This window comes from Lampetra fluviatilis, chromosome 14 (genome assembly GCF_964198595.1).
Source record: "Lampetra fluviatilis chromosome 14, kcLamFluv1.1, whole genome shotgun sequence".
Lineage (NCBI taxonomy): Eukaryota > Metazoa > Chordata > Hyperoartia > Petromyzontiformes > Petromyzontidae > Lampetra > Lampetra fluviatilis.
In genome coordinates, this window is record NC_136288.1 from 6398775 (window position 1) to 6411237 (window position 12463).

Here is a 12463-nt window from a genome sequence, read left to right on the forward strand (position 1 = left end):
TTCGTGACTGCAGGGATTCATCTTCTTGGTTCTTTCGGTAAAGTCACGTAGAATGGAAATAATAAAATAATAAAAATTAAACATAATAAAATAATTCTCACGACGTTTTGGCCACAACGCAAGCAGCCGTCCTCAGGTGGAGAGCAGGTCTGTCAGACTCTGTTTTCTCGACAGACCTGCTCTCCACCTGATGACGGCTGCTTGCATTGTGGCCGAAACGTCGTGAGAATTATTTTAGTATGTTTTATTTTTATTATTTTATTATTTCCATTCTACGTGACTTTACCGAAAGAACCAAGAAAATGTTTAAGTTTGTGTTGCCCCAATGTTTCATATGCCAGTGTATTCGGTGCAGTAATGTTGCATATGAGTCTGCGGCATTCAGCTATTCAAAAGTGTTTGAACAAAATATGTTCCACGTGCACTGTGATTGGCTGGAAGTCTTGTGGGGTTATCATGGCAACGCAAAGGTAATAATTATAGTCTAACACGTAGGCTTTCGCGACCAATGTTATTCATAAGAGGTTTTTGAGCTACATCGCGTAAATATATTAATGTGTCGTTAAACCCGCCACCACCCGACACTGCCAATTAGCAAGGTTTGTCACGTAAACAGAACGTGCCAATTAGTTACAGCACACCGGTGTGTTGGAGAGTAAACCCACAACATTTACAATTGGAGTGCAACGTTTTGCCAGTGGAAACATCCTCCTGTTTCAGTCTTAAATAGAGGGATACATGTGATGTCGTTACTTGTGAGCCAATCAGGTGTAAAAGCCAGCGGGGATAGGGGTAATAATTATATGCGGTGGATTTATTTTTTAATGTATGCCAGCATGGAATGGCAGGGACATGCATAATATATATATAACTGGATGAATCTGTCCTTACTGGAGTAATTTTACTTTTTTTTGTAATACATATATTTCTCTGAATTACTTATCTGAAATGCCTACTTTTTTCATTGGCTGAATGTGCACATTGCCTTGCCTAAGATGCTCTTATGGGCTCCATGAGCCAGGCATGCAGGAAAGATGGGAGAGCAGCTGCTGAGTCTAGAGCCTGTAGTCTGTACACAATTAATGGCATAAGCTGTAATTGATTGTAATCGCCTCGTGTTGAAAAATATAAGCGGCAAAGTTACATTGTTTAGCGTTGGATGCTTTGCAACATTTGAAGAATACAACAAGGGAATGTGCAACAACGTTCGAACATTTAAATCCAGCTCTAGACAACATCGATGTGCTCATTCACATTTGAGACATTACGCTAAAGACGTACGATTCGCGGCATTCGATTTTAGTCAAAGGGAGTCTGCGGTGGTGCAATGGTTAGCACACTGGATTTGCAATCCAGAGATATCCTGGCACTGCAAATGCACATTGGTGCAACGATCTTAAATCCTCCTACCTCTGTTCGCCCAGAAATACAAACCGATACACCACAGGCAGATCAGCAGGTCTGCACGCGGTGAGGTGAAGCGTGTGTAGTCCCACCTCTTCCAAAACATCGGGCCAGTATAGAGAAAAGTAGGCCGAATTACCTACTCGAAGATGTATCTTGCGCTCCCTCTAGTGGAGGCCCGTCCACCAGCAGTGTACATGAGCAAGCAGTTGTATCTCTCCACCTTTAACCTTCTACCCCCTGACTCAAAGAACCAACATCAAGTCGAATTAGAAAGAGAAACCTTCCGTGCCAGTTGTTGTAGTTTGCCTTGCTTTTTGTTGTTGTTCTAACGTTGCACGTGTTTTGTTTCCGCAGGGAGTGAGCTCAATACAGAGGAGTGGTCTAAGTGGAGCGCTTGCTCCGTCACGTGCGGCCATAGCATCCAGATCCGGACGCGCTCGTGCGTGACGGCGTCGTACGGCTCGCTGTGCGCCAGCCCGCTGCGCGAGACCAAACCCTGCAACACCACCGTCAGCTGCCCCAGTGAGTGACCTCCCATTGGCCGACCTCACGCCTCTTTTTCACCATGCGGATCAGAACCGTGTCTGGGGCCGTTCCTGAGCCGGCCTGGCATGGCACAGGAAGGCGACGGGTTATTGTTTTTTTTATTCCCACTTCATGAGCAGAGGCCGTGCCGCCCATGTCACGCAGAATGAACGGGTTGAGTCGCGCGTACGTGACGTGGCGATGCTGTGTTTAAGTTGTCCTGATACGTTGCGGAAAATTAATGTGTCATTAGTCAGGCACCCTAGTTGTGCTTGGCACATAGCCAGGTTCACATGCTGTATGAGGCCAGCATATATGTTATGGTTCTGCTTAAGCATAGCGAATAGCCAGTGGAAAACCACCTGTACCATGAGAGTCCCACAGTGGCTCAGCTCAGATGTGCCAGAGGTAAGGGGGCATTACATTCCAGCTGTACTGTTTGATTATTCCATGAGATTACGAAATATATTTTATGAAACTATCACAGTGAAACATTACGATTTTGAGAGCTGCCCCTGGAAAGTGACATCTTATCATTCCTTTTGGGGGTCACGTAAAAATACCTGTTATCCACACCTGGTGGTGCAGTTTTTTGTTTACTGTAAATATGGAGTTCAATGGGTTTATGGCAATAACAATCAACATTTCCCATCATCAGAGGTAGAATATACCTAATTAAGCCGCAAACTAAATGTTCAACTATTTTGTTTACGTATTTATTTGGGCCCAGGCTATGATGATGAACTCTCTACACTTGAGAATTTGCTTTTAATCACAATAGTTTGAAACCAGGAGTTGAACCTAGAAACTCAGCAGTGCTGGATCAGTGCTCTCGCACGGTACTTGCATGCAGAGGTACCTGACCAACGTCTTCATTGCTGCCTTCTTCATTCGACCTACAAATGTGAAATGGGTTGGGTAGTGCTTCTGACAAAGTGGCCCACACAGTTGGCTGGTGGCAAGTTCAAATACTGGTGAGAGGTCATCTCGGCTCACCATCATCATCAGCCTTACTTTACAGTCGGTGAAATGAATATTGCTTCATTTGCGAAGTGAGTAGTTGTTTTGTGGAGGGACTGGTCCTTGCCATAACCATGTTGAATTTCCACTGCCTGCTCTGGGTTGGAAATGGAGGTGATTGCTGTATCATTGCGTGTTTGAGCAGAGGGACACTTTGACTCGACTCGTCTCAAGTCGATGTGCACTAGTCTGATTACACTGGTAAAAAAAAAAAATCTGGCCTGGACTTTTGCAGCTGTTTTAGACTAATTTCAGGGTGCTGATTCCAAATCTGATCTCAGATTTGCTCTATCACATCTTATTTTTATGCTATCGGCATACCCCATTTTCATTGATTTTACCTGAAATTAACTCTGTCACTTATGATTACAAGTTGTTGCGAGTCAGTGACTGCTTTAGTGTTAAAATATGGTGCTGTATTTTTAGGATAGTGTGTTTATAATAAAATTTTATGTAGATATCCACATTTATGTGAAATTTTTCTTCTGCAGTTTTTATTGAAAATGCAATATATGATATCTCAAAAACCTGATGTGATAGACAAAAACTGATGTCTGATTTGGAATCAGCACCCCAAAATTAACTTAAAACCGTTGGAATACCTTATGCCAGAAAAAGTGTGTTGACCAGTGTTATATTATCACCCCAATGCATATGCGAGGCAAAGCATTTGAAACACGGAAACACTGAAAACTGAGTATTTGCCCATGAACACGTGTGGCTTTACTCAGAATGTAGGTTGCAGCTTGAGTCATCTCCACAAACTCGAGATTATATGACCGACCATCTGTGCGCTGTGGTTTACATAATAAGCTACTGGGTAGTACTGCATTTAATGTCAGTCAACCTTGGAGGCACACAGTCGAGCCAAAGTCTGTCACCGTTAAAGTTTTCGTGATGTTTTTTCGGGAAGGATGTCATATTTCAAAGGAACAAATTCAAGGTTATTGCATTCATAGCTCTATAAACAAGCACTAAACATCAGCGTAGAGTCTACACATTTTATATAATAAAATGCCACCTGAATATATTCATGGGTAAGAATTTTTATTTTATTACTATAGGGACATTTGTATGGAATGACAATGGTATTCAAAATATGTTAAGAGTACTGTATCTCTGTTGAGAAAGATGCAATAATTACTTGGGAGGCCTTCATCCAGCAGTGAATGGACCATTGATGATTATGCAATTAGTAACACTAATTATTTTATTGCTCAACTAACAATCAGAAGTTTGCGGGTTCGAATAACAGTCAGAATTCAACTCAGTCTACATCAACACTGTGTGGTCACTAAAATATGTACCAATTTGTGGACAGACTGACCCCTTTTATTGAAATGCTGAATTTCTACTATGGGCTCAGATCGGACAACAAAGATGAGAACTACTCCGTGCTCCTTTGTGCATAGACATACTTTATTGTTCATAGTTTTATAGCTGACGGGAATGGGCGGGTGACAAGATATAGTGGGGCGTTGTGAGTTAACGAACGAGCAGCTTGCGTCTTCAGCCTGAAGCTGCTCTGCCACAGGGCAGAGTCAGGCAAAGGCAGAGCTTTCATTTCCCCACCGCTGCTCTCCACCTGCCACAGCTGTGCCCAGGCAGGATGTGCTCCTGTGATGCTGTGCATGCAATGGATTCTAATGGACTTTGATCAGTTGCAGGATTCCCCCATGGCAATACCGGTGTGCACCAATACTCCGTCGTTGAGCAGATTCGCACGTTCAATGATCGTCGTTTTCGGAAAGGCCTACACGTCAACCTGCTTTCTTCCAGCTTGTTTTATACAAATGTAATTGCGTCCGATCTCTTATAACAAATACGAAGCTCAGGATACTAATTGTATTATCAATATTTTACGATTGAAAGTGGAATATTATTGACAGAAAGGATACAATAATATTGATATATGTAGTTAAGATATATCACGGTCATACACATTTATTTTTGTTAGAGTAATGGAAATCATAGCTGCCGTGGTGTAATGGTTAGCACACTGGAATTGCAATCCAGAGGTCATTGGCAGTTGAAACAATGGCTCACCATAGTTAGTCAATCAGCAGGTCATATGTGGTGGGATAAAGTGTGGGTAACTCCCACTTCTTGCAAGACATCTGCCCAGTGTAGGCCAAATATCTTATAGAGCTACTCTCTAAAGCTCCCCTTATTGGAGGTCTTTCCACCAGCAGTGGCCTGAGCAATCAACTACAATTACCTATAACACTGCTCAAGCCACATAATAGACCAAACAGGTATCCAGATAATATGCATGTACTGTGTATGTTGTATACCTGCATTATTACAGGATTGTTTACCTTTTCAATATATAATCCCCAATACTCTCACATTAGACCGCACTCCCAATACAGCCTATGTTCATACGAGTTTTTGGCTGTGGTAATCGTCATTGGTGCTCATGAGCCAGTGAGAACAATTCCACATCTATGACAAAAGCAAGTCTCTACAATGGAGAGGCATTGTTGAATTCCTCCAAAGTCATAGCTATTTTATCCACCTAAGTGGGATGATGGGATTTACCTCTCAGTCTTTCAATTGCGAATCAAGCCACGATGCCTCCCATCCAGATACAAAAAGCACGGTGCAAAAATAATAATTTTACAAGTGCCAATTTTCACTGTTCATGAAACTACAAGTAAATAAAAATAACAAATCAGTCCATAGACCAAAAGTGTCAGCAATTCAGTTTCATTTTACTCCTTAATCTTTTTCCTCTCTTTTTGAAGGGAAAAAAACACAAAGGTGACGATGGATTGTTGGGCCTCTGCGAGTGCTTGACCTGACCTCGGTCTGGTACAAGCAAGGCTGCAACAAGGCAGCCTCTTAAAGGCATGAACTCTCGCACCAAATTATTAGAACAGAGTCAATGCCCCTTAGCCTTCCGCTGAAAGATCACTATCGAAGAGCAAAGGGTCAGAGATAATCTCAGATGAGAGAAAAAGCATGACGGCACAAGATATCTCCAGCCTGGTGTCCTATTTTGTCTGAAGACATTGAGAAGGAAGGCAAATCCGGAGTTATATTGTCTGCTGTTTGCAGCAGTTGGTAATATGGTGGAGGTAAAAAAAGGCTCAGAAGATTCAATCGTTATGTTTTACAATGCAAAGGAATTTCCTGATGTGTGATTCCTACCACTTTAACCAAATACATACTCAACCTGGTTTTGCCAGCAACATCAGCTGGAGCCGTTTGAGAAAGGCATTCCGTAATATTGTCTTTTATGTTAAATGACGCTCCCTATGCAACCTGGATTATGCAAGTGTGTATTATGAGCTTACTATCACGTGTGCTGTGAAATGGAGTGTTTTTGCAACTGCTTTGAAATACACTTTAATGCAGTACGTAATTAATGTTTTAATGTCTATATTTTACAATGTGCACGTACTAACTTCTGATATAATTTGCTGTTGGCTCCATTTTAATCACAGCGACAATATCAAACGGTGCACGTTGTAGGCTTCTGTTCTTTAGTTTTTATTCCTTTTGTGTTACTTTATTTCATAGAGTGAAATTATACACAGACCACGTAGCAGTTAACACTCAAAGTTTCCAAATTAAATTAATATATAGAATCCACCTTCACTGACAACCCAGCCTGGTCCATATCCATTTACTGGATCTCATTGTTGCTCTATGGTCACTTCGACCAATGGCTGTGTTGTTTGAAACAACACTCAACGTGTAAATAACACACAGCTTCTGTGTGAGCTGCACTTAAATAGCATCCTGTATGGTCGCCCCCCACCATCCAGCTCACCCCTTCGAGTTTCCCCACGTGCATTCTGTCTCCTTATAACCCTGCACAGATAATTATCAGAATCAGAATCTTTATTTACTCTGAATGAATCTCATGAGGTGTCCAGTAGGCGTGGGTCGGAAAGATACAACAACAAACAAAAAAACACGATAGCAGTGCAAAATATAGAAAAGGTAAGCAAATCACACGAAAACACTTTTTTATTTTTATCAGGTAAAGCCGACAAAGCTTTGAGCTTATTTTTCAGAAGTGACCTGGCCACAAATGATAGCTCAACGAAGTGGCTTATCATGTGAAAATGTATAGCAGCCAAATATCCAGAGGACCCAGGGAAAATCCAGAGGACCCAGAAAAAAAAATCCACACGACCATGGAGAGAACATTCAAACGCCAAATAATGAGGCATATGAACAAGGAACATCACACCACTGTTGCGCCCCATCATTACAAATTCAACCATTCACCCCATCACCAGCAATGTGATGAATTTTCATGAATCAAGGTAATTATTCACTAGTAGCTGCACGCATCACATGAAACCATTGCAGTGAACGCACGAATTACATACCCACATGGCATTGCATTGAGAGACTTAAAGAGGAATGCACAGATTATAAAGATTATAAAACAGATGCAGATTTAATGTGCCGTTCAAATTATGCAGGAAAGTAAACTTGGCTTGGACAGGACACGTCACGAGAAGAGATGATGGATAATGGACAATAACAATAGGGGTAGCAGCTGAGGAAAAAAACTACTCCGAGAGGGGACTGCCACAGAGGAGATGGAGTGACGAATTTAGTTAATGTGCCGGTGTTATGTTGCAGAATTGTGAGTGGCGGTGGTGGGTTGGGCAGGCCTTTATCCAGCAGTGGATTGACCATGGATAAAAATGATATACGAACCAAAAAGCTAGTTTAACACGTAGGTTTCCACGGCCCATATTATCCATAATATAGGGGGGTGGTGGTTAGGTCGTTTAAATAACGAAACATTTATATTTACACAATCTAAAAAAACCCCTCTATTTTGAATTTTAAAAAAGCATTGATTCTTACCCATGTAATTTGAAACGTGCATTACATGCTTCATTTTCCTTCTACTCTTCAACCTCCTCTGTCTGCCTCCATCTGATTATAACGTTCAGTCTCTCAAAGTCTATGGTTACTTGCTTATCTGTTTTTGGATAATTGTTGCCGACGGGGATTATGGTCAAAATAGGTATGGACCATTCCTTAACAGCATTCAATACAAATTTAATTGAAGACATGCATTAAATTTGATCCCAGTGATGAATGATGGCAAATGACTTTGATGATTAGCTATTGATTGCTAATTGCCGAATACCAAAGAGCAATGGTTTATAATGGAAAATGCTTACGTATGACTTATGATCAAGATTAAAAGAAACTCACAATGGTCATTAGTAATGACAGATGACGACTATAACAGTGATGAGGCTGTCTGAATATGACTATGATCGTAGCAATGGATTATAAGGAATTCAAATTAAGAAGCTAACGACTCTTGCTATTGATGACAATGATGGTAAAGATTGTAGCACGATATTATATACATTTCATCATGGTATTTTTTAGATAATCTTTTATTAAAATAAAAACAGTAATTTGGTAGTACAAGAAAGAGGTATCCATATCTAAGTTTGCGTTCATTTTATCATTGACCATAAATACCCCAGAAATATCGAATAAACTGTTCACAGTGTATTTTGGTGGATTGTGCTAGCCAGATGACTGAAGGTGCTGAATGAACATTGACGTAGAACATATTATTAATCGGTTACATTTAACAGACCTACAAAACTAGGCTGCATCAAGGTTATGATAAATAAATGCAATAAATGACTGTGGTCTGATAATGCCCGTGGTAGTGATGATGATTCTGATGAAACGTGTAATAATAACGATGATGATGCTGCATAAAGTTAATTCAACAAAAGTGAAATTCTCGAGGCATGTTGGAGTCTTTCAGCCCAATTGAACAATCAGCAATTCTTTTATGAGTCTAGTGTCCTCACATTGACAGGGGTAAACCCTGCTTCTCAAGCTTCCTGTGAATGTTTCTCCAGCACCTATGCTATAGAATCTAAATTAGCGATCAAAATAACAATTGGCGTAAGCTAAATTTGCAGAACGGTTATTTCAACACTGCACCCACCAAAAACCAAGAGAAACATGGCCACAGGTGTTTGAACTGCAAACGTTATGACCAAGATGATGACAGTCACATTGATATTATTTATATTATCGTGATGACAATAACAAAATCAATAATGATCATGAAAATTACGTGATAACGATGGTGGCAATTATAACAATAACAAATACCATGCAGTTCATAACACTTTAACAATGACAGTCATAATGATGACTGTAATGGTGACATTAATGATAGTTCAATGTTTTTTTTTATCAGTTGCATTGATGTGTTTTATGGATTGTCCGACGTTCCGTTCCATTCGCTGGGAGCTTCTGTCGGGAAAAGTTTCTGGGAATGTTTTGCTTCAGGTGCTGATTAGCTTCAGGAACTGTATGCTGGAACTCTTCCTGAAGAATAATGTGGTGCAACATGTATTTTATTTTAATGCAACTTTAATTTCCATTGCTAGTTCAACTTTAGCAAGTCATGACTGCCCCACTTTGCCGAGATCCCTTGCATGGTTTAAACATACCTGGGCCTTGGTGTCTAGGCATGAAGGGAGGGGAGGTGTAGGGCCACAGTTCCTCACGAAGCTCCCAGCACAAGGTGCAAAATCGTCGCACAATTTGCCCCAACAACCGCAAAACACAATGCAGAGCAACAACGATGGTTATCTCTGCTCGACATAGATTACCCCTCGAATTTACCAGCCTTGACAATGCATTGTTGACTGCCTTTGTTCCCCTTCCCACCGCCACCAGTTAACGGGCTGTGGGACGAGTGGAGCCCCTGGAGCCTGTGCTCAAGCACGTGTGGCCGCGGCTACCGCGAGCGCGTGCGCTCCTGCACTCAGCCCCAGCACGGCGGGCGGCGCTGCGAGGGCCCCGAGCGGCTGACCAAGAACTGCAACATCGCCCTCTGCCCGGGTAACTTCGGTAGCTACCACAGGACCCGACACTTCTTGTTCTGCCTTGCGTGCCCCGCTCACGCTGTTTCCCCATGTGTCCACGCTCGCCGGCGGCGCTTGCCCCAATGGTCTCTTACGGCTGTATGGGGGATCTTTGTCTTTGTGCCCTGCCACACACCATCACCACTACCCACCACGCTACCTCAGCCCCTGACCCTCCTAGAGCCCCCACGTCTATCGATGTGAATCCCATGTCCGGCTGGATTCAGCCTGTGGACATTCTTTGGTGGGGGGAGGGGGTATGTTAACCAATCCTTCTTGACAGATTGAGTGAGGATATTATTCCATCTTTGCTCACATCCCTCTGGAACTAAATTATATAACGCATATATCTGTAACCTTTTTTGCCAGTATCCAAAATGATGAAAAATAAGAATAGGTTTTACCCTCTCTGGAAATCAAACAGGTGTTAAGATGTTCAACCACAAAATGGCTACCTTTTGCAAGGCATCAAGTCTGCAATAATCACACGTATTTGTGGCAAAAGGTGCCAGCAAACATGCTCTGATAACGAACGCATTGTCTTTTAAACTGATTGGCCTAGTCTTACCGGTGACGTTCTCTGGTTTAACACCGGTGAGGCAAGGCCATGGATTAAGTTGTCTCTGGTGTAGGCCAATCAGTTTCAAAGACAATGCATTTGTTATCAGGGGATGTTTTTTTAATCTTTTACCGCAATAATGTGTGGTTAATGCAGACTTGATACCTTGCAAAAGGTATCTATTTGGTGCTTGAACATGTTAATACCCGTTGTATTGCCAAAGGGTAAAACCTATGTTTTTCATTATATATAATACGCAATTACCATTTCCCGTTATTTTTTCAAATATAGATAATAACATAGATATGCAGAGAGTATACCTCCTGTATATATACATCTCTCCACGGACATTTTTCAATAAAGCATTATTACACGACCCAATGGCTGCAAAGACTTCTGGAAGTGCGTAATTTCAACAGCATTGAATCAATACAAGCAAACCGTGGACCAGTTTTGACTCGCAGTGTCTCATCAGCAGAGCCAGGCCTGCTTCGTTTGCATAATTTTTGAACGGCCAGCTGATATAGGGAAGTACATTTTCTTTAAGATATAGTTCCTAGTTCGACAAAGATATGGTTTCTCGTTTTGTTGAACTCGAACCCTTATCTTACAGAGAGAGAGAGAGTAATTGCCTATACCATCTGGCAGCATTGATTAAAGCAAGCCTGACTACTGATGAGGCACTGTATGTTGAAACCAGTCCAGAGTTTTTTTGTGCTGAATTAATGCTGCAGGCATTATGCACTTCCAGAAAGCCGTGGGGCTGATATGTTGTGCAAAAAATCCTATTATATTTTTTGTAAAGAGAAACAGATTCATGGAGACATTGCTTATCTATTTTTAACCAGATAAACAAAATCCTTTCAACCGGAAAGTTTTACTTTGCAAAGAGTGACCCGAAATTAATTCAAGGGCATTTTTTTTACAGGATATGGAAACACTCAAAATAAGCTATGTTAGAAAGAAAAAAATATATATCGTGTAATTAAACGTCATGAAAATGTCTAATGTCATCAATAACAAAAGTCTTGTCACGAAAACTATTTTTATTGAACATTTTACACATTTTGTAATCTTGAGCTCATTCCCACACCTATGCTAAAACTGCTGAGAAAAAAATCACAGTATTTAATTGCCACTGTGCCAGTGGCAGGAGAACAATCTCATTAGAGTTTCATTGGTTAACATGGCACCCATGTCAATACATGCATTTTGAAAAGGCCATGTTTAACATTCAGTTGCTACATTACATTTAAATTAGCTCCCCTGCACTCCCCAAACGTGTTTGTAAGCCTGGGGAGCTTTTCATTGCGATCGCCGATGACAAATCTAGCCATCTTACACCTAGACAATGTTGTGGTGTAAAAGTATCAAAGAGGTCTCACTTAGCCATGATAATTATGTTTCAAACGATCCACTCTTGCAGATATTATCTCTTCCCTGCTTCCCTTGTACGTATGCATGTACAGCATAATATTCATAATTAACACCATGTTGTCAGTCCACTGCTGAATGAAGGCAACCACGTTTTGTTCATGTGTTGTTTGAGCATACTTCACCAAGCTGGTGTGTGGGTTGGTGAAGGAGGGTTCCAGGTCTGTTTCGGATATCATTCGCCACTAATGTTAGCCGTGACCATAAATGAAACTCATGTTGCAGGATTCATAGTAAACTAAAACTGAACTAAACTATTTTTTTTATTTCACCAGGTAAGGCCCACTGAGCTACATAGCTCTTTTTCAGAAGCGACCTGGCCACAAATGATAGCTCAACGAAGTGGCTTATCATGTGGAAATGTATAGCAGCCAAATATTCTAAACGCATGTTCATTCTAAATGTAGAGGGAAAAAAACTGGAGGATCCAGAGAAAAATCCACGCGACGATGTGGAGAGCGCATAAACTGTTTACCAGGTGAGGGAGTTATAATTTCGCCATCGTAGTGCAGTGTGCGAACCAAACTAAGGCACAAAACGATGCAACAGTGAAATCTCCCCCCTCCCACCAATATTTCTTTTTTTGAGGGGGAGGGGTTCTCTTATCTGGTTATGGAGTCCATTTAAAAGG

General features: G+C 41.3%; 1 protein-coding gene across 9 annotated transcripts in view; it reads left to right on the forward strand.

Moving 5' to 3' along the window:
- Positions 1-12463, forward strand: part of LOC144935839 (adhesion G protein-coupled receptor B1-like) — a 136578-nt gene that overhangs the window by 43779 nt on the left and 80336 nt on the right. For 8 of the 9 annotated variants that reach the window (XM_078862636.1, XM_078862640.1, XM_078862642.1 and 5 more), the window contains exons 5-6: positions 1762-1929; positions 9652-9825. In XM_078862636.1, coding sequence (XP_078718762.1) covers positions 1762-1929; positions 9652-9825 — 342 coding nt within the window. The remainder of the gene's footprint in view (positions 1-1761; positions 1930-9651; positions 9826-12463) is intronic. The other variant, XM_078862637.1, reaches the window with a different exon arrangement.